Source organism: Chelon labrosus (genome assembly GCF_963514085.1).
Source record: "Chelon labrosus genome assembly, chromosome: 5".
Classification (NCBI taxonomy): Eukaryota; Metazoa; Chordata; class Actinopteri; order Mugiliformes; family Mugilidae; genus Chelon; species Chelon labrosus.
Genome location: NC_140341.1, coordinates 12,729,592 through 12,753,135, shown reverse-complemented (window position 1 = coordinate 12,753,135; position 23,544 = coordinate 12,729,592). Strand labels below are relative to the sequence as shown.

The 23,544-nt window shown below is 42.9% G+C and overlaps 1 protein-coding gene across 1 annotated transcript in view; it reads right to left on the bottom strand.

Moving 5' to 3' along the window:
* Positions 1 to 8,411: 8,411 nt before the first annotated feature.
* nck2a (NCK adaptor protein 2a) overlaps positions 8,412 to 23,544 on the bottom strand; it is a 36,123-nt gene continuing 20,990 nt past the window's right edge. Inside the window, exons 2-4 of the mRNA XM_084544620.1 lie at positions 19,450 to 19,691; positions 11,824 to 12,596; positions 8,412 to 10,664 (exon numbers count right to left, since the gene is read on the bottom strand). Of these exons, the coding sequence (XP_084400746.1) occupies positions 10,470 to 10,664; positions 11,824 to 12,596; positions 19,450 to 19,675 (1,194 nt within the window). The 5' untranslated portion in view covers positions 19,676 to 19,691 and the 3' untranslated portion in view covers positions 8,412 to 10,469. The remainder of the gene's footprint in view (positions 10,665 to 11,823; positions 12,597 to 19,449; positions 19,692 to 23,544) is intronic.

The window sequence follows — 23,544 nt, the reverse complement described above, 5'->3', positions numbered from 1 at the left end:
ATCGTGCAAAAGCATTATCAGCAAAATCTAGTTAAACTGTCAGAAGTAAAAATAATGACTGATATTATTATATTCTTAGTCTAATGCATCACTGTGTAACCAACGTCTTACATTGGTAAAGTAGTTCAGCCCCTATTTTTCTGTCACAGTCCAAATGGTTTAAAAACACAGTTTTAATCTTTAATCAGCACATTGTGTATTGTGAGTTTAACCACATGTTGTAATGTGACATTCTTAGTTGCAAATTGTTAAAAACCATTGGTGTTTTTATGCATCACTCTTAAGTCTTTTTATTTAAAACAAAAAAACAAAAAAAAACAAGGTAGTTTAGAATTGAGTTATTGGATAGTACTGCAGAAAAAACGCAACAAATAATTGTTTATCTATAATTTATGCATACATGAAACATAAAATATGGGTTTTAATAAGATCAATAAGATAACGTACAAAGGTAAAGGCTTACAAAACTTATAATATCTATAAGTCACCAAACTACCACTGAGAACATTAACCATCTAAACATACATTAGACGCAGGTGACTTTAAAATCTCCCATCTCCACCCTACATCTCCTCTCCCTCACTCCTCAAGCTGGGGGTCAGGCTCAGGACTGTCGTAGCCCAGCCCGTTGCCGATGGGGAAGTGAGCCCAAAAGGTGCGAGCCAGGTCCTGTATCCCGCTATCCGCCGCCTGGGCGCGCAGCTCCTCCAGCCATCCGTAAAAGTCTGACGACCACATGCCCCAGTAGGGCAAGCTTCGTTTCTGCCTCTCCTCCCTGCTGCCGACCGCCTCGCTCCCCTCTGCTCCGGTCGAAGAAGAGAGACGGACACAGAAGGACAGAGACCTTATTTCCCACCTTGTCCGTCATTCAAGTAAATAAAGTTAATTCATGGGTGAGCTGCTGACGTACCTGTAGGAGGCAGGAAGCTCAGCAGAAGAGAACAGAGCAGCACTGACACGGACACAGCGTGCATGCTTGAACACAAAAGGCCTGACGTAGAAAAGCAATTACTTTCCACAGTGTCTGCAAGAGAAATGTGCAGAACATTGTAATTTCCTCAACAAGAAGAAGGAATAAAATGTAAAGCTTTTGAAACGTTTTCAATCAACAACATAACTGAAGAAGTTCAGATCATCTTGTCTTACCGGGTCAGCAGCAGATTATACCTCCGGTCCTTTCCTTTGTCCCTCTCCCCTCAGACTGATCTCAGGGTGACGACTGCATCCGAGAAAACGTGGAGAAGTGGCACATGTTTGTTTTTCACATTTCGCCTCTTTTCACCCGCCTGTCTCCAAATCACGCCAGGAAGCTTCTGTCATACCCCGAGGTCTATTTGCTTTTTACAGAGGAATAACACATCAGGGTTTCTAGCACAAAACATGCAAAAATCTACTAAAGAACTATTTTTTTTTTTTTTTTATCACAGACGATTTAGAGCTGCTGCTAGAGCCAGCTGCTGCCTTTTCTCTCAAATAACCCCTCATTATTTCACTGTAGTTTATATAAACTTATTGTTGCAACCATCAATAGCTTAGTGTGAGATTTATTTTTTTCGAGGGGTGAAAAGTGGCGAAAGAGCAAAGGGAAAGAGTGAAAAATATGGATGAAAGCGCATGAAAAGAAGCATGTACGAGACAGTTTTCACACCTGGTGTCCAGACGGACTGTACCAACGGGCAGCCAGACTGGTGTGAGAGCTTTTTTTTTATCATTATTTTGGCCCTCTGTGGACATCTGTGTCATTCTGAGGACGCCGGCGTGGTCAAAGTTAGTTACGACTTTATTAATGCCCCGTGTCTCTGCCACCGGTCAAAGAAAGAACGTCATTAACTTGTAGTGCTGACGGCCTTTCAAGGATCAGCCGAGGTCATGGTCTTATTGTCAGTAAATCCCATCAAAAGACCACAACAAACAATACCCCTCAACACTTGTCCGTTGCCTCCAGCTCGAGACTTCGCAGTGTAGTTACTTGACTTAACAAAGGTGCATTTCTTTCAGTCAACCTTTATTCAACCGCTAGTCTCACTTAGACCGAAGATTACTTATTCAAGAGTCTCATGGACAAGAACGCATCAGTGATGTTGAGTTACGAGCAAAGGTCATCAGTCAAAAGAGGATATTCTTTACAGATATTGTGTGCCAATCATTAGCTAGCTATACACACTGGTGTAGTCCAGGGTATACGCAGGGATTCGGCGTATTCCTACTTATTTTTCAGTCAGCATGACGTATACCCACTTCTAAATCCCCCCTGATGCAGCTAGTATTCGCTGCCAGGGCCTTCACTGATTAACCTGGTTAACTTTAGGCACGAGGACTAATGAGACAATCAGAGGCAGAATAGGGCGGGGGATGCGCTGACCACCTCTGGAACCTGACTGGACACCTCAGGCTCCAGTACCACTCCAGTTGATTGACAGGTCACTGCACGCCCCTTTGATGCGTGATGCGACTGAATGGAATGTGAATGAGAAACGCAGCGTCTTCCAAGTAATTTTGAGGTAAGTGATTTCCAAATGAGTCGTTGTTTTAAACTACTCGCAACATGACTGTGCATTTAGAGAAGAGATTTGATGCCAATAGTTACACTGTGTGTGTGTGTGTGTGTGTGTGGGCGGGGGTTCATAAGAATTTCATACTAGAGCCCAGAGATTATATCAAATTCCAGGAAACTTGTTTGTTATTGTAAAGGTCTAAAAGTATAGTATTAGCCAAGTTACTTCACGTGACTGACTAACCTACATGATCTAGTTTAAGTTTATAGTAGCTAGGCTGGTAGTTGATTTTAAATTAAGTTAAAGCACAAGAATGGAGACAAACAGTTTAAGATTCGACCTAACACAATACTGGGGTCTAACCAGGCTGTCTTATTTTGTGTAAGGACAGATAACAATGAAAAGGAAAGGGAGATATTGCAGACTTCTTTGTAAAGAAGCACAAGTCAGACCCAGATCAGGCCCAGACAGACCCCAGCCATGAAACCAGCAGCCCTGACATCTACCAACCAGGAGAAACCCAGTACTGGATGGAGACAGTACGTCACTGTTGATGTGTTGTAAATGCAAAATGTAAATCTAAATAGTGAGTAAATACAACTGACAGATTTCTGGGTAAACTACATAGAGTAGTCTTACATGTTTCTACAACAGTGCATTTTTCTGGACTCCCTAAAAGAGGGTGTGATGGCCGCCTGTTGCTGTAGGGCCTGTTCTGTGTTTTTCCTTCTTGTGTTGTTGCTTGTCTGTTTTCCACAGGTACCTTATTTATTTATTTTTTTTGTCATAAATTCTAGATAAAGCATTAAAGCATATTCTGGTAGTCACAAAAAAGAAAAAAGAAAAAGGAGTCATGTCATCTGCATAGAGAGAGACATTTTCTTCCCTCGTGCCGTTCTGACAGCAGCTGGAGGTTCCCAAGCTCAATTTTAAAACTGACTTTTTAAACATTGATGATTTGTGGACTGTTGTCAGATAAATTAATAAAGAAAATCAGTCAGGTGTAGCGGTACAGACGACTAAGATGCTCTTGCTGTGGTTGCCAGGATAAATTCACTGATGGTTTTGGTCGCGTCGTGGAGTCGTTTCACCGTAAGCAAAAAGGTGACAAATTTCCAATCGTGTCCGGGAAGAAAGCAGCCGCCCAAGTTTGAGAAAACGAGGAGACAAGTTAAAAGCCTTTCCATCTGGATGAGATGCAGATAAGAGCGTGTTGGGCTGTTAACGGATGACAGTAACAAGGACTGGAATTGGTAGAAAGGAGTCTGAAGGTGATGGAGAGAACAAGATGGAGGAACCATTATACTGTCTCTATGTCGCTGCTTAGGAACCGTGTTCGCTGTATTTATGAGTGCTTACATTCGCGCTGTAATGCCCCACATACGTCAACGCAGTCTGGCAGTCTTTTGTGTTTCTGACGTGCCTCAGTGTAATTTAGGTTAACAGGCAATCTCAAGGTTCCTTGTGCCATTCTTGTTCTCGCTCATTTGCCAACATCATTTCAATAGGGTGCACTTTCACCATAAGGAGGAGAGACGCTCTGTCGGAGGGGATGAGGGTGCGTAAAGGAGGTATTGTACTTTCATTTGTGAGTGACGGTCCTTCTGGAGGCGCCTTTAGAAACACAAGCGGAAAAGGAATAAAGCAATGTTTGGTTTATGTCTTTCTTCTGCCTGAATGCAAAGTTTTAGAATCAAAGCTGGCCGCCGCTGATATTTTTTACAGTTTTCCAGCATCTCTGTGGTGCAGCTGCTGCGGTGCACCATCCTGTTTCTATAGAGTGTCGTCACGTGCTTTCTAAAGACACCTAGCAACAATATGAGGGGGTCCCAAGGTCTGCAGAGAAATCACTATCTGAATGTCTTGTCTGAAAACAAACAATTGCTTTTTGCTCTCTCAACTGAAAAAGCAAACAAGTGTGCTAGTGTCTGAGCTCCTGACTGGGCCACTCCAAAAGGACTTCAAGCAATGTTCTGCTTGGAAACTTTTGGACCTGGCATTCGTGTGGATGTTACTTAGACATGTAGCACTCACCTAGACCAGACCAGACAGCCCCACCCCATAGCAATGACACTCCTTGATGGCAGCAGCCATCCCCAGCAGGATGCAGCCTGACACAGGCACACACATAAAAATGGTTTAGGTATAACTAAAAAAAACATGAAGAACAGCACAAGGTGTTGACCTGGCCTCCAAATTCACTAGGTCTCTAACTGATCAAGTATCTGTGTGATGATCCACAGAGGAGGCCCCTCCCCTCAACCTATAGGACCCAGAGGCACCCACTAACAACAATCTGTTGCCAGACACCACAGGACACCACCTTCAGCAGTCAAAATGTTATGTCTGATCGGTGTAAGTTCCAATAATGAACAAACATAAACTACAATCTATCTAATAAAAAATTAAAGTTTGAAAAAAGTCAGTAAACCTTTACACTAATTAATGACATCAACCATCATGAGTCAACAGATCTAGATGAGTATGTGTTGAAGCAACTTGAACTTATTTCCATAAAGTTGGAAAGGGTTACAGATTTTAGATATTACTCTCAGTCCACAGTTAGGAGTTGATTTAGTGCTCTTTTCTTTAAGAGTGGTCTCTGAGCCAGTGTGACTCCAAAAGTGCATCGCACGATGCTCAGTGAGGTAAAAAAGAACAGCAGACAAACAGCTGAAGGCTTAAAGGAGCCCCTGGAGCTGGTCGGTTGGTGTGTTTGTTCATGGGTTTACCATATGCGGCTCGTGGAGTACGGCCACACGGATGCTGGATGGTTTCCAAAGAACATCTTGACATTCTATAATGCTGCTGGGGAAATGTTTCGTGAGCTCAGGTTGAAGAGTTTGATACAAAAAAAAAAAAAAAGGCCACTGCACACCAACATGTACACTGAGCGCCGTGATTTGGGGGGGGGGTCTCGGACTGGATAGTTTATTGCTATTAATGGGAACAAGAAGTTTAAGGTGTCTTACATGATAATGTTAGGCTGGATGTTAGTTGAAGCTAGCAGAATTTGGGTGTTGCACTGTACACCGATCAGGCACAACATTATGACCACCTTCCTAATATTGTGTAGGTCTCCCTTGTGCCTCCAAAACAGTTGTGACTCATCAGAGAACGGACATGGGTCTTCTGAGGGTGTCCTGTGGTGTCTGGTAACAGGATGTTGTTAGTGGGGATCTTTGGGACCTATGGGTTGAGGGGAGGGGCCTCTGTGGATCACCCTACAGATCAGTTTGGGATCTAGTGAATTTGGAGGCCAGGTCAGGTTTTAGTTGTTCCTAAACCGTTTTTGTGTAACATAGTACTTAACCTAAACCCTTGCAAAAGAATTTGTCATTTAAAAAATAAAAAGAGAAAGAAGTACTATAAGTGCCATCGATTGTCTTTTCAGCTCTTGGCAAAAAAATTACTATTCTTGTGCTGTAGCCTCATTGTTGACGTCCCCTGTGTTATTTCCCTCCTCTAAAAAATTGATTCCATAAAAGACGGCTTGTTTGTTTGCCGCAGACAGAAGGGTTTATTTACCTGCAACTGGTTGGAGTAGTATCACACATTAATGCAACAAATTCCTTTTCTCGCCCTCCTTGCTCCGCTGAGTGTTCTCCTGCTCGTTGTTAGCGGGAGTTGTTGCGTGGATCGCTTCCTCCTGCCTTCAAAGCACGTCCCTGCCTTGAAAAGGATAAAAGTATATGTTTTTCTGAGCCGTCTCCCTGCATTCCTCCCAAACAACCTTTTTCTTTTTAACAACCTTCACTCATCCACACTTAAACACAGCATTTTTCTGTTCTGTACGAACTTCTCGTTTTGTTGCAAGCCTTTAGCCAGGAGGTGGCAAATGGAGACAACTTGAGCTATACATTTTTGATAAGGGAAAACGTGTAGCGTCAGTGCTAATTTGGCCTGCGATTTCCTATTGAGGCAAAATAAAGACTTGTGCTGTATTGCTCTGTATGCATCTGAGGTGTTCCAAATTTTTGAAGCTTACAATTTGTTTAAGTTTCTGGTAAACAGCAAACTCTTTTCTTTATGTGATTTGGTCTTGACACATGACACTGTCGTCTGAAGCACTTTCTGTGGAGTCAGAGCATTGGCTTTGTCCTGTGCACCGCCGACTACAACTGACGCAAAATATCTCAGTTTTCTATGCTTCGATTGACCATGCTTATTATATTCTCCTTCATTGTATTTATTTTTCTGTCTGAAGTACACTCAGTTAACTGGTTGCAACAAAAATGAGACAGTACCACAATGGATCTATAGAATTTAACAATGGAAAGTGGATTTCTACAACTTTAGATCACTATTCGTGTGTCCTGCTGTTTATCTTTGAGACAGGTAACTTTTTCTTTAAGTCTGATGAGGAAGAGGCTGATTTAAATGCAGTCCTTTAAAGAACTAATAGAAATGAAAACTTCAAGTTTGATTCACATTCGTATTGCTAGAATCATGCTGAGCTGCCAAAATTCGTTTTTTTTTTTTTTTTTTTTTTTGTATTTTGTTTCTACACAAACCAAATAGACTACCCAATCATAAACCTCTTGTTCCGTCAGCAAACAAAATATTGGTGCTTTTTTATTCTCCATGTCTTTTGCAGGTTCGGATGTTGAGTCAGGAGAAGACGCAGGAAGCTCAATGTTGCCATCATGTGGACATTTAAAGCCACAGCATCCCACTTTACAAGCTGTAACATATTCTTCTCTTATGTGGTTGAGTGCATTTTTAATCATCATAACAACACTGCTACTACTTGTGAGACAGTCCTTGAACATCTCCATCGTCACAACCCTCAGTACAATGTACAAGGTGTCTTGAAGTGCTCTGATCATCACTCTCATGTAGAGATATTAAATTCTAACTGGTAGCTTGTTGCCATCCAGACACTCCTCTCAAGTGACCTTGGACATCGTCCAGACTCTGGTTACAGCAGCTGACAGACAGGGTAATGTGGAGGATGACTATGTGCCAGAGAGGACTTGAACGCCCTGAGCGAACTTTAGATGGTTGGCTGAGCTCAGATCATTCCCAACTAAAAATGTACATACAAAACTACATTAAATTAGCTGTTTCAGCAATTAACATGCACATTTAGCTTCTTCAGATCAGATCATTTAGAACCTACTTCAAATTTCTTATCTAAAAACTATTTTATTTTTTTTTTGCTAAACACAACAAAACTGTATGTCTTAATCTGAGCCTGAGACCTAGTACTGGTCTCTCTATCGTGATTTGCTCATGTTCATTACAAAATGCATTGGGCAGGACGTTGCTCTGTGCAAATCAAGTGTTGCATCACACCTTCTTCAATGTGCCTTTAGCTCTTAACAGACTGAGCTTGCAGTTTCATCGCCTAGTGGCCACTGGGGGTATTGCTACCAAAACTTTCTTGTAGCCTAAAAAGCAGCTCCCACAAAATGTTGACAGGACACTTCCAGTTACAATGTTTTTTTTTTTGTTTTTTTTTTTACTCTATTATTAAATTCTGAGCCATGAAGAAAACCTCCCCAGTGGTCGTATCTTTGCAATAGCTATGCAGGAACTGCTTGAGAGTCAATGTTTCCCTGCAGCTGTGCCTCAGGCTACCAGCTCCACGGTGACTAATATTATTCAGGTTCTCTTTTGGTCTTCTACATACCAATGATATGAACATACAGATGCCATAAAAAAGAACGCTTAAGGTTTCTTTTTTTATTATTGTTCTGAGAAGCTATTAAACCCTTTTTTTTTTCTTATTGGTGGTTACACAAATAACCCTAGCTTCACCAGCTTTAGCTAAGGCTGTAATTCCTGCAGTTTAGATCGGAAAACAAATACCATGTCAAATGCTGTCTGGTTCCACTGAAAATATGAATCCACAAATCCTGTTTTTTTTTTATTGGCCATGGTATAAACACTTCAGATTATTGGTTGTATTAGTTGTGGTGTAACACACAAATAACCCTAGCTTCATGGTAGTAGAGAAGACTCAGCTGGTGTCTGATTAAATTGTGAAAATGTGAATCCAAACCTTTAACTCGGTCAAGAAAAGAATATTTATTGGCAGTGGTATAAGCTCTTCAGGCCAACCAACAGGATAGTAACCAGTCAACACACGAGGTTTAGTATTCTTCAAAAATTTTTATTGAACAAAAGTATCTCAATTCTCATCACGTTGTCGGTGATACAGTACCATAGTTGGATCTTAATGATTCATATATGCACCTCTTCTTATTTTGAATATATACATACAGTGGAGACAAGAATTAAATAACAATGCTCAATAACATTCAGATATATCATATAAAAGCTGAGGACCCCATGATCAACACTTCCATTGGTAAACAAATGCACATAGCAAATGGAAAAAAAGAGAGACAGGAAAACGTTTGGTAGGACTAGATTCTCAATTAATATTTAACCAGGTGACAAATGTATTTGGCTTGACGGTGAAGGATGACTCATAGGTGTACCTACGTTTCGTTGCTGCAGAGAGTACGACGACAACTCAAAATATTAATTTTAGCTAACAAATCCTCCTCGATTTCACTACCACTAGTCGGCTGCAGCTAATAGCAAGTTAGCCGGGCATGCTAGTAATTGCTAACAAGTGTGTTAAGGCAGATTTACACACTGTCATTTTGTAAAGGCGTGGGGGGCTAATTAGACTTCCCCTTCAAAATCTTCAAGCTAGTTTTAAATGGCCACGGTTGACAGATCTGTTAGAGTCGCTAGCAAACAGCTGGTTTTGGCCTGGCTTCATAATTACGTGCTAACCTATTGAAGACTTTAAATTTCTTTTTAAATGACGCTAATTCTCAGCCAATCAAAAATGGTGAAGCTTTTTGTGTATACTTATCTTTGACAAATACTTCATCACAAGAGGTACATTTAATAACTGCATTCATTCACAGGAGTAGATCAAGTGCAGTTGCTCAAAAGTGTTACCAAAAAGAAGTTTTATTATTATCATTATTCTTCAGTCAGTCAGTCTCCCATGTAGCTACAGACAAATACTGGAGAACAGAGCAGTAACATGTTCAGTGTGACACAATATAAAGCATTGAGCTATGAATGAATGAATGAATGAATGAATGCCTAGTATAGTGAGTGCAGTGCGGACCTGGAGCCAGTAGTAATGGGTACAGGGTGGCACATTTGGTTACACGGATAAACATTCAAACTCTACATTAAATCAGAGGTCTCACCTATTGCATTAATGCTCCCCCCGACTGCCTTTTAGAAATATTACATGAAGTGTTGTGTCCAGATTTTTCCGTAACATCGCTGACTAGGTCTGAGGAGATGGAAAGAAAAAGAGTGCGCAAATATATATATATCGTGTAGACAGAGGAATGGTGGAAAACTAGGAGAAAAAGGCAAGAGAGTGATTCTGGTCACTTTGTGAAGTCACTGAATGGAGAAAAAAAAAAAGCAAAAATTCAAACCTCCATAGAGGAATTTAAATTATCTTAAAAACAAAAAACGTTAACTGAGGAACAGGCATTTCCTTTAAAAAAAAAAAATAAACGGACAAAATAAAACAATGGCCAGCATGTCGACAGGACAACACCAGAGTTAGGTCCCACAGAGGTTTGAGTCCTCTCTGAACTGTTAAATATCTGTTCTCCCGTGTGGATTAAGAGCAATGGTGTACCTTACAATGTGCGTGCTAGTAAATGGACATTATGTATGACATCAGAAGGAGATCTTAACCCCCCCCAACAAGGCCTCAGGCGTTCTGTTAGCAGCAGATATGGTCACTGCATGTCAGCGCATCCACGCATCTTGGGGTCAACTGCTCGACCGAAGCGCTAGAAAACGTTTCACCTGTTTCGCCACCGGAGGGAGACAAACAAAACTTCTGGATGCTTCTGGTGCGGGGCGCCACAGCGAGAGGGTCCAGAGCTAAGGCTTGAGTTAAGACAGTTAGGGAGTGGCATTAGTATTTTGTGTGTTTGTGTATGAGATCCAGTGTAGGCGTGAGGATGGGTGAAGTCACAGTAGCGCTTTCACCAGGTACAGCTTCTCTCCGTGCTCGCTGGTGAAGATGGGGGCTTTCTTGTAATGCTCCACTAGTTCGTCCATGGAGTTAAACCTGCGCTGGCCAATACAGTACACACCGTCTGACAGCTGCACTTTAAAGTGCTTATTCTTGGCCACCGCCTTCAGAGACACAGAGAAGTCACTGGGCTGAAAAAAACAAAACAAAATAAAGGTGTTAGTTAGAAATGTGAGAGAAAAGCGCATACAATACACCAGCAGGTGGCAGCATATTCTCAGCTTTAAAGACTTGAGTCCACATCTATCAAACTGCAACACGTGGAATTTTGGTTTTATGAGACAGATCCTCCTCTATGTGTTGTGGTCTTTGCTACTTTTCTTGGATGTTGGTGCTTTTCTGTGCAGAGTCTAAAACACCAAAAGACCCAAGAGGAAAGTGAATACTATCTGAATTTAAGATGTCTACATGCGAGCAGGAAGTTGGTCCAACATGCAACTTTAACAAACTTCAAGTCTGCATTAGAGGCCGACAAAGAAGTGGTGTAGGTTTGATGTTTCTTGCATCCATAGTATGAAAAACATATTTGCATTTTTTAATTAAGAATTTCTACACAGGTAACTGAACTTAGACGTTCAGAAACATCATATCTACAGAATAGTTTCTGATTATTTTTACATTTCTTCACGTCTGGAAGGATATTTTCAAGAATAACAATTTTTCCAATACTAGATTCCACTAATTTTACACGGGTTAGAAGTAGAGCGCCTATAGCATCATCTATAGAAATACATATTTCTCTCCCTACAGCAGCATAATCTAGTCCCTTCTCTGTTTCATGTTAATTGCTACTGGATATTTCAAAGCAAAAATACCTAAAAGCGTAAGTGTTATATAGCGTGATAAAATTAAGAATTGGACCTGAAACTATTACTTTTGTTTATATAATTATAAACTGAATGTTTCTGGGTCCGGGTGTCCTGACAAAATAAGACGTCACTTTGACTCTGAAGGCAAAACAACAAATGGATTAGTCAAGAACCTCCTGGACAAATGAACTGATTATGAAAACAACCCATAAGAAGGATTAAATCCTTGGATCTGACTGTCTACATCTGTTCTGAACATATCTGTGATTACATATCAGCTATTCCTTACTTCTGTACTTTGTGAGTGAATTGATTGATAAATGTGTCATATTCTATTTTACATATTCAGACTTCTGATTTAAAAATTTTGGGACAGATCTATTATTTTTGGACTTTATATCCAAACTCTTGACGCCTTTCTACCAGAATTCAATAAATGTTCTCTCCATAATCCCACACTGACTTCATCCCGCTGACTCACCGATGACTCGCTGTCTCGTATGAGGAAGTCGCCCTCCTCTCCTCTCTCATTCAGTATGCACTCAGCCTGGTTTCTGGTGATGTTGCCGTAGTACCAGTCCCTCCCAGCGAACCTCCCTGAGCGTGCCGGTGCCACGGAGCGGTTCTGCGGGGAGCTCGACGTAGAGACGGGCAGGCCGGGCCGCTCGTCCAGCACCATCACATAGTTTTTAGGTACCAGGCCCACCATGCCGCGTGAGTTCTTACACCTCCACCACTCTGGGTCGTTCTCCGGCTTCTCCACCACCTCCATGACCTCTCCCTTCTCAAAGTTTAGCTCCTCCTCTGTCACAGAGCTGAAGGGGTAGAGTGTCTGAACCAGGTGAAGAACTCCACCGCGGCCTCCTGCACGCCCGTTGGCCAGCAGAGTTCCTTGAGAACCTCCGTAGCCCCGCGGGGCGTCCCCCTCCTCTCTGTCATCTGCCCCAACAACCTCCTCCTGGACGTAATTGGAGGGGAACCAGCCCACCCGCCCCGCCTGGCTGCCCCGCCACCAGCCGTCGCTGCACTTCTCCATCACGATCACTCTGGAGCCCTTGACCAGGGTCAGCTCGTCTTCTCTCTCCGCTTGGTAGGCAAACTTAACCACGGCGGGGACGTTGAGGTCGTAGATTCGCTCGGCGGCTCCTCCTCCCATCCCTCCGCCGCCGCTGCCATTGGAAGGATACTCCGTGTCTGAGCTTGGCGTTGGGGAAGCATCACGGGCGCTTGCCTTCCTCTTAGTTTTTCCCAAACCTGCATGCATGAAGAGAAAAAAAAGTGAATGGTGGTTATTAACTCTAATTTTCTCATAAAGATTTTCATTTGAATGAATGTCTACGGAGAAAGCAATGAGAGAAAATGCTGCAATAAATTACTGCTAATGTAATCTAGATATCAAAGCAGAATGCTAAATAGGCGACGGGTTCAGAGACTGCTGCTAATGCAAACCGAACATTAAAAGCTTTTAACGGGCGGAAAACGTGACGTTTATTATGAAGCGGGTTACGGGAAATGCAATATGATTTTTCCTTTACCCGCTATCGTTCACCACAAATGTCATTTTTGGCACAGGATCAGTTTTTAAAACTGCAAGGAGAAATGAAGCAGCATGACGAAGGAGCAGCAGAGAGCCGTTAGATGAAGAGCTGCATGTGACAGTCACTCTGTCCTGCTGTCTGAACCTGGCTGCTCACAGAATGAAGGAAAAAGATAAATTATTGTCTGAATTCTTTATTAAAACAACAACGGTTTTCTTTGTAGCCCTCAGAATTATGCGAGCTGTAGTATTTAACTGCAGTAACTACAGGTGACTCCAGATTACTGATGCAACCCTGTGTTAGCATGACATGGTGAGGGTTATTTTTGAATCAGCAATAGTTTCGATACTCTCTTTATTTTTAGCTCAGACAGATACTGAAGACACACACTTAACAATGCTGATACAAACTGGAAAACTTAAAGATGCCAAATGCTTATCGAGTTCCGTCACACGCTCGATCCGTTTCCACACACGTGCACGTCAATTGTTAGCATGAAAAAAAATATTGATTATAGCAGCTAGAAACTTTGAAACAATAATCTAAACACTAATGAGCGCCGGTATTAGAGTGGTGGTGAGAGGCTGAGATGACTGGAAGTAGGCTGTGGAAAGAGAAAGCAAGAAATGGCCTGAGCTCCTCGGGGAGAGGAGGCAGTTAAGGTCAGCAGGAAACTAATTGAGGCTGCAAGTTGCACTCTTGGGCCCTCAGAAGCGGGGAAAAAAAAAAAAAAACTACTTTAGAAACTGATGACACAGGATATCGTATGAGAAACCTCTGTGGTGAAGGACAGACTGATACTCCTGATAATAGAATTAATACAGAGGTACTCATCCACACTCACACCGAATGAAATGAAAGCTCATTATCTACTTGGTATTCTGTCGACATCCTCCACGCGCCATATACACATCCACACAAATCAAACGGCTGGAAATAGACGGTGCAGACAGGGAATGAAAAGTGGAGCAGGCACCATGGGCTTGATAATGACAGGCCCATCCAGGATCAAAGTTAGCTCCTCTCTAACCTGTCTCTGACTTTTCTCATTCATGTGCTTTCAGAGGACGAGCCTTTAAACGGGTTTGAACACTTGAGCGGGACCTTAAGTTTCTAAACTCTCTCAGCCGAGCACGGCCGGTGACGTCTTCTCCTCTCCCGGGCTCGTGTTGAAATAATGACACACTACGCGGCTGTCAACGTTCAAACAGTTCGCTTGTCAGCCGAGGCCGGTGTCAGCATATGCTCGCGTGCGCTCCTAATGACTGATTCCTGACAACTAATCACCCAGCTGGTGCCGCAGAGGGCGCCGAAGGTGCCACAGAAATGTCACCGCGCGCACGGAACATTTACATTGTTTTGAAAATTGCCGGGTTCACACGGAGTAGCATGAAAGTTGTTGGCAGACGGAGGGGAGCGAAGAAAGACGAGGGGTCCCTCGGCAGCCGTTTCTCACACTCACAGAAGACCAAACGCATCACAGGCCGCAGCTGACAACAACGCGGAGACGAAGGATGCGACGGGAATAACAACAAGATCATGTTTATGGATTGCAGGCGTGTATCCTACATATTTGATGGCTGTGTGTATGCGTGTGTGTGTGTGTGTGTGTGTGTGTGAGAGAGTTTTCTGCATCAAGCCAAAAACAAAAGGTTGACTCTTGGGCCTACTTCAGGTGGTCCCTCAGGAAAAATAAAATAGACTGTTGCTGCCGTGGGGTGGAAGGGAGAGACACACTCCCCGGAGCTAAGCGAAAGCACTTGAATGTGCACACACAGCTACACACACACACCTTTCTTCTTCACTCATTTCCACTTCAAGGCACTGACCTGCTGGTTGGAGCAGCAGCGGTCTATATTCTCTCCTCCCACACATTCACTCCAAACCCTCACCTACCTCTTCATCTTGTGAAAGGAGACTCGGTTGTCAAGCCCAGAGGACTTAAACTCAGAGGGAAGAGAGTTGATGAAAGCCTCGGCGTCTGCGTGTTGCAGCATATTGCTTCACTCTACGGCTTAAGGTGGAGGGCGGCACACACAATGCCGCGCCGCCCACCCGACACAAATAAGTGTGTGTAGTAACAAAAAGGAACAACCTGGCCCTCCAGTGGACTATTAGCCCTGTGTCAGCAACTAAAGTGATATGAGAGCACTTTCACATGTGAGCTATGAGCTCTTTTAACAGTGTTGCTCTGTACATTAATATATAGTCTTAATGCAATACTGTGTGTAATGCTATGGAGCAGCCTGGCAGGCACCACTGAGCTCCAGGTATTATTAGTATTAGAGTCCCTGTTTTATTCTAGATTTGTTTACATTTTACATTAGCTACTCTGTTGAGCTGAAAGCCCACGTCTGTTTTAGATGGTATAATACACTAATCAGCCACACCATTATGACCACTGACAGGAAAAGTACATAACATTGACCGTCTTGTGACAATTCTGCTGGGAAACCTTTGCACTCAGAATTCATGTGGATGATACTTAGACATGTAGCACCCACCTAGACCAGACCAGGCACCCCCACCCCATAGCAATGACACTCCTTGATGGCAGCAGACATCCCCAGCAGGATGCAGCCTGACACAGGCACACACACAAAAACAGTTTAACTTAAAAACCAAGATGTTGACCTGGCCTCCAAATTCGCTAGATCCCAAACTGATCAAGTATCTGTGGGATGCACTGGAACAAGCCTGATCCACAGAGACCCCTTCCATCAACCCACAGGTCCCAAAGACCCCCACTAACAACATTCATGTAGCCAGACACCACAGGACACCCTCAGAAGGCCCATGTCCATTCTCTGATGAGTCACAACTGTTTAGGAGGCACAAGGGAGACCTACACAATATTAGGATTAGCATAATGTTATGCCTGATCGGCCTATGTATAAATGCGTACCAAAACAAAATATCCCTGGCAGCTGTCATGCTCTTTACAGACGCCTTTTGGAGTCTCTAGCAGAAATCTAAGCTCTTATCAGGAGCTTTCTCCTAAGTAAACTACTGTGGGCCACATTTTGATATTTACTGTATATGGCTGCACATTTTATACCTTCATTTGAGGCTTGTTTGAGCAGGAAATGAGGCTAACTCGGTCTCGCTTACAATAACTATGTGTATTATAAAAGCACAGAGTAAAATGGACTGCAGGTGTACGCACTGCTTCTTGACCTGAGGACGGGGCAAAGTGCTTCACACCCCCTCACACTCACCCACTCGCACAGCGACTGCAGCGGAGGTGCAAAATACAAAAATCCAAGTTAGACGATACAGTACGTTGTACCGGCGAGCGCTGGCCCAGTTTGTTGAATTCTCTCACCCATCACTGTTTTTATTTCCTGAGAGAGGAAACTGGGACACAAAGCAGCGTGCAGCCATTTATAGCTAAATTCTGCGTAGATGGATTCAAACAGAACCACAGTAAGGCAAATGAAGAGGAAAAAGCTGCAGATAACGGTAATTACAGACCATCCACACACTCCAAAATCCTACTGAAGAGATGAAAAGGAAAGAGAGAAAAAGACTATAGAGAGGATAAAGTAATTAAGCTCTCAGCCAATCAGATTCTCTAGTCAAGTGTGTGAGTACGTTCCATTAGCTCCTGACCTCACCTATTGCTCATCACCTCATCACAAATGTGTTCCTGCCTATCGGATTTTCTCAGGCTTTTAACACTAAAGAGCTGCTGGCTGGAATAACGTTACTCAGACTGAAATGGAACTAGGCCATAATGCTGCAGTCGATATGGAAGTTAGTCAGATGGCAGAGAGGTAATCCATCACTCCGGTGCAACCATTAGGCGGCTGATTTCCCCACTAATCAAACTACTGATGACAGGAAAGCAGAGCGCCACGGTGACAGAGAAAGGAGCCGATGGGAACAGTATTGAAGTGCACGGGGGAACCCTGCTGAGGGTGACAGTGGCAGGCCGTGCCACGGTGGCCCACATAAAGCCGCAGAGTGTCCCCGAGGGCTGACGTCCCACAGAGCATTAAACCAGTCTCCCCTCCATCTCTCCATTCTCTCTTCCCCACCTCCCCCTCGACTCTAAATATGATTTTCAGGGACACACTAGGGTTACTATTTTTACTACAATTGCACTTCTTGATTCATTTCCACCAGATGTTTCTATTTTCTTCCCATACCCATCTCTCCCTCTGTCTCGCTACCTCCATATCATTTTGACAAAAAAAAATAAAGTTATTTTATGCTAAAACTGTCAAAACAGATGAATTTCAGTGCCTCTGTGCCTGCAGCTATTTTCCTGCTGCAAGACAGAAGAGCGGGCTGATCATTTTTCCAGACTTGGAGGTGCGCACCAACTCACATCCATGACCGGTTGCGTCTCATTTGTCGAGGATGCTTTATTGAAGTCAAGTCTGTGGTATTTGTACTTGCAAATAATAATTTTAAAAAAAGAAAAGGTCACAAGCTATTGCAACGCTGTTGTTATGAGATGATTTGTCTTCATCACTATGATATCAGTCATAGTAAATGACTTAAATCTAATGACTGCCATGAGACATGACAGGAAGCACCAGGACTTGAAGAGTTGCACCAGCTGTTAGAGCCTCTACAGACTGACATAAGGGTGATGTGTAAACTCCACTATAACAATGGCTTCAGTTACATTTTTGACATGTGTGCAGTAGCTCTGCCAGAAATATAACACGACAAAATGATTATTTTCCCCTTGAAACGTATTAAAAACATTGAATCGGTTAAACGTAATAAGGTGAACAAGTAAAACTGAGATGGGCGCGTGTTTTCACCGTCCACATCTATCTTTGTTCTTCTTATCAAACTCGTCACTTGTTGATTTGCTACCTCGGGTCAGCAGATGTTTATCCCATGTGGGGCAGCTATGTGAAGAGATTATCAAAAGGTTTACACAACCCTTGACTGTTCAATTTTATTGAACATTCCTTCCAGTGGGGCCTGTCCGTTCTGATCGAACACGTCACGCGAGGCATTTCTAATGTGACTGGGCTATAATTCTGATTAAAAGTGGAATATTAGTGCAAATGTGACTAGTGTCTAGTGTCTAACAGTGTTACGCTATAAAACAAAAAACAAATAGTCAATGAGAAAAGGTGAAAAATACCACAATTTCCAAAAAACACAAGGGGATATTTTCAAATCCATTTTAATCACACCATGCATTAAAAGCCTGGTAGTAATCAATTTTTTTGTCTTCCGTTTTTTTCCACACTTGTTGACAAATACAATTCTGTCATTGCTGGGAAGTACTGAAAGTACTAAATGTCTATGACGTGTTACATAATTATCTATGTGTCTAAGTTTTTGTTTTTAAACGTGTCTGAAATGACTTGATGGTCCTGTTTTACAAGGTGATTATGACAAAAGAAAACACTTTGACGCACAGACTAGTTGGTTGCGTTTTGTACATGTAAATAGCAAAAGACTTTTATAAAAAAAAACTTGCGTGCATATGAAAGAAATTATTAACTACATTAGAGTCTACAAGTGATCATGTGCAAGATGAGTGAAGATTCTGAGAGATAGCATATACCGATCAGGCATAACATTATGACCACCTTCCTAATATTGTGTAGGTCTCCTTTGTGTCTCCAAAACAGTTGTGACTCATCAGAGAATGGACATGGGCCTTCTGAGGGTGTCCTGTGGTGTCTGGCAACATGACGTTGTTAGTGGGGGGCCTTTGAGGGGAGGGGCCTCTGTGGATCATCCCACAGATACTTGATCAGTTTGGGATCTAGTGAATTTGGAGGCCAGGTCAACACCTTGCGCTGTTTTTCATGTTTTTTTTTTAGTTGTTCCTAAACCGTTTTTGTGTGTTTGTCTGTGTCAGACTCATCCTGCTGGGGATGGCTGCTGATGTGTCATTGCTATGGGGTGGGGGTGCCTGGTCTGGTCTAGGTTGGTGCTACATGTCTAAGTAACATCCACATGAATGCCAGGTCCAAAAGTTTCACAGCAGAACATTGAAATGAAACAAGATGATCACTGTTATCTGTTTTAATGTTGTGGCTGATCGGTGTATATATGCGCCAATATGAAATTTTACCATCACATAATCCTCATTACTTTTAAAGTTAACTATAGGAACTGAACCCACCTATATGTTCTGATTTTTTTTTTTCGTGTGCCGCCAATTTGAGCAAAGCAAACAGTGCTTTGATCTCCATTCATTCATACTATATGCACCACAATCCCTCTCATAGGTTGAAAGCGATGCCGAGTTTAATATATTCAAGTCATGACTGGGGATTGAGAGGCAGTGCACTGACAGCTGAGAGCAAGAGCCAACTCAACAGGATCCCAGGAGTGCTCCATGACAGCTCCCAGCCAGGACAGAGACACCATGAGGGAAATCATTTTACTTTTGAAAGAATTCAGGCTGACACACACACACACACACACACACACACACACACACACACACACACTGACCACGGTTTAACACCGTGTCTGATCTCTTCAATCGGGGAGCATTAATTCCTACTTTTACTGAAAATAATCAGCGACAACTTGTACCCGCAGGTGACCTTTGACTTCAAAAGAAAAATAATTCTCCTCACCAAGTGTGTCTTTGATGTTCTTCACCAGCGATCCCTTCTTCAAGCTGTTCTTCCGCTCCACGTAGTTCGATGGCACATAGCCCGTCTGGTTGGCGTTGTTGCGGACGCGCCACCAGGTCTTCGAGTCGTCCAGGAGGTAGAGACGCTCATTTTTACGGATGTCAAGTTCCTGGTCCTGCTGGGCCGTGTAGTCCCACTTGGCTACAACAATCACCTCCTCTGTCATCTTTCATGGAGTCCCCCTGCGGAGAAGAAGGGACCTGGAGTGAGTCGAAGAGTAGCGCCGCTTCCAAAGAGTCACACAAATGATAAACGGCAGATTTAGCATTATAGGGGATAACGATGAGGGTTTGGTTCATTCATTTTTAAACTTGACCACGTCTTCAAATGGCCACTAGGGGGCAGATTTATAGATCATGGGTACTTTAATCAATACATGATTAATTATTAGGAAATAATACATCTGAATGAGTTACAACCACAAATGTTTTCTTTAACAAGACTGCAAAATATACAAGACAGTGATATAAATCGAGTACACGTATTATTTCTAAGTGATTTTTTTGGTACGAGTAAGGATCAGTACTGCTATGACAAGTGAGAAGTCATTACAAAATAATCCAAATAAATCCCTGCACACGATTTTCAATCCGCTTATCCCAGCTCGCACCGGGGCATTAGACCAGCTACACCCTGAACAGGTTTCCAGTCGATCATTTATTACATAACCGAGCCAGACATGAGCTGAATATTCACGGTGTTTGTGTCTAAACCGGCGCAGAAACTGATCAATCCTGCACGGAAACTGTGACGGCATCTCAAATTTCTAACTGCAAGACGACAAGCAATTAGAAAAACAGAAGAAGTCACAACAGGATATCATGTACACATGAGATCCAAATACCCTGAAAAGGCTTGTTCAGTAGAAACCCACACAAACACACAAAATCAATTAATGTGCTCATTCTGCATGCACTGTTCTCTCTTGCACGCACACCTTGCCGATTCGAGTTTTAGACCAGCGGCAAGCGATTACACGCTCTATTTCACCAGGTTCTAGGTGAGGTCATTGGACACGGGCCTGCTTGACCACCCTCGCTGCCGAGGGACCGACTGTTCACGCGACGCCCAAATGGGAAACTGTCTTCCGAGAATACGCGTGAAGGGATGAGGGAGCGCTTGATGTAGTTTTGTTTATTCCTCTTCTATGAAAACCCTTTCTGCGATAAAAAGCCGCCTCACGGTATGAGAAGCATCCGAGCAGTCCGGTTTATATTTAGCGCATCGACGAGTTTAGAAGACTGCAGCTGGAAAAAATCACTACAATACATAAAGTGAAGAGGAGGCAGATTAAAGATAAGGGGAAATATGATCGTTTTAAGTACTGTGACAGCTATTGTGACAGCAGTTGTAATCTAAATACAGCAGTGATAACCTTCAGGAGTCTACAAATACTTTTTAAAGAGCCGTTTAATCATAGAAAAGATTAAGTCATTCATAGAAAACCATCATCTCCGGTTGAAAACCCCTGCTGAGTCACTTAAATGGAAAAAAACAATACTAATCTAACTGTGCAATTGAAGAAGCACGTGGGTGAAACTATTCATGCATGCACACACATATATATATATATATGTGTGTGTGTGTGCATGCATGAGTCTTATGCAGACTGAACACAAGGGGAAAAAAACACAATGCCATATGTTTAATATGCAGGAGGATTTGTCTTTTCCCTTCTTCCTACGATCATCGACATTTTATTCTTTAATAAAAAGGCAGATCGCAGATAAAGCGCAACCACAAAAGAGAAATGACTCATGAGAAGTGTAGCTGCACAAACTCAGGCCGTATAAAAAGATTCCATTACTAGTGGAACGATTGATATCTTCTGTGTAGGCTACATTTTATTATAACGAAAATTGGAGTACTCAGAAAGCGCCGGCTGCTTTTTCAACCGAGGAGATTCAATCCTGCCTCAATTAGGCCACAACCACCGAGACAGCGAGGCCGCTCCTGAATGCATTCTTACAGTCACAGTCACAAACCAAAAGCAGGGCTGTATGTCACCGCGTAAAGAGTGTCTAATAGCTGCTTTCGATGTCTACGACGGGCAGCAAAAACTCAACGCGGCGCACAGTGGAGCGTTGGGTTCGTGAATGTGCCTCTGCTTGCCGTCACTAAAGCTGTCAAACTGGATTTCTTCACAGGCCGGGACAGGGACAGCAGGGGAGGGGGTGGGGGGTTGTGCAAGGCTTGGAGAGTTTATGCAGTTCATCATAAGTTAAATTACTCAACGTTCCAGGATGTGACAACTTTAACTGCGGCCACAAAGAGATCAGAGGGAAGACGACAGAAGGGCCAGTTTGACATTTAGGAAGAGACAAAAAAAAAAAAAGAGCAACAGCTGTGAGTCTTTGCAGGAAATAGAAGTGGAGGAGCAGATTTATGACAAGATGAGGGATGGTGACGTCAACTCTTCCAGAAGACAGCAGGTATTTGAGCGGGTTGTGGCCTCTATGTGCCTCGGGCTCAGTCTCCTGGATTAGACCAGACTACCTCTTCTCTTTTATTTTATTACACTTATTCCCCCTGGTCTGTACAGATGGATGAGACAATCTGATGTAGCCCAGTGGGGAATAGGCTCTGTGGTATTCTACCGCTGCCACGTTTGAGATATCGAAATGAAACAAAGTTCTTAATAAGATAAAATCTGGCTTTTGTTTGGGATTCTTTACCCGCTCCACTTTCCTCCTCTACAAAGCCAAGTTGTTGCACCAGTAGTGCACTTGTTCTGTGCCAAGTCAGAGTACAATGCATTGGTAGTTCTGGTCTACTTCTTGTTCACGAGGACTTCTCAACAATAAGTAAAGAGCTGCAACCATGAAGGTGCCCATGAAGCATTAACAAATTAGGTTTTTAAGCTGGGTCTGCAGTGATGGGAAGTTAGGAACATGATGAAAAAGAGACAACTCTTGATGTAATATTACTGAACAGAGTTCATTAAAACAGGGTAAATCTGCCAGGCCAGTATATCAGCCGATATCAGCTCATTGCAGCAATTACACCAACATCCGCGGTGTATAACTGATACAGTCTGGTTTTTGTCCTATATTTAATTTTAACGAGGAACTGCCAAAATATATTGAGTTGTAGTGGTTTCCAACCTTTTTTCCTTGGAGTAACAAGAGCAGAGGTCCCCCAAGCTCACATATAAAACAAATCTGCAGTCCAATTTGTGCACAAAAGCAAAATATTAAAGCTTCCACAATCCCTCTACCATGTTTCCCTTAAACTAGCGGCCCCGTGTTAAGTGGCAGAATAACATGCTTCCTTGCCTCCCGCGATCCACGATACCAATTTCCATCGCCTTGACATCCTTGCTTATTATGTGGAGTGATGCAGTGCCACTCTAAATCATGCCCATCCTCCTCTGTGTGCAGCCATGTGTGTCAGACTGGCAGCTGTATCACTGCTCAAAAACAACTGCTATTTAAAAACCATCTGTGAGAAAACACTGGCTGCGCAAAAGAGAAGTAAATGTGACAGACTTGTCATTTAATCATTTCCTTGATATGGTTAACAAACACACAGGTGTTTGAACAAAAACCTTTTTTCCCGGGAGAACGCACACAAAAGAAAACAGACTGATTTGTGTGTGTGTGTGTGAGAGAGAGAGTCCAAAAACAGAAAAGCTTGACCTCCCATTCCTGCGCTAAGAGAGTTAAAACAGGAAAGATGAGCGGCAGGCTGCTGAGCTGGGCTTCACCGGCACTTCACAACTCCCTTCACTGAGGGGGGAACATTCAGAGGCTCTTTCAACAGCTCACAAAGAGAAAAAGAGAGAGAAAGTAAAAGAGGATTATAAAAAAAAGAGGGGATGTTTAAAGGAAAAAAAAAAGGTCTGCCGGAGCTTTCTGTGTTTGGCATTCAGGTCAAAGACAGACAAAATTCAGCCAATGGGAGAGCAGTTTCCACCTCCCCCTTCCACTCCACGCTGTTTGCAGGAGCTGCTTCTCACAGGAAGGAGGGCTGCTTTACTCCCAACAGGCAATCAGTGCCGGAAGCGCTTGGAAAGGACTGAACAGAGTGAAACAT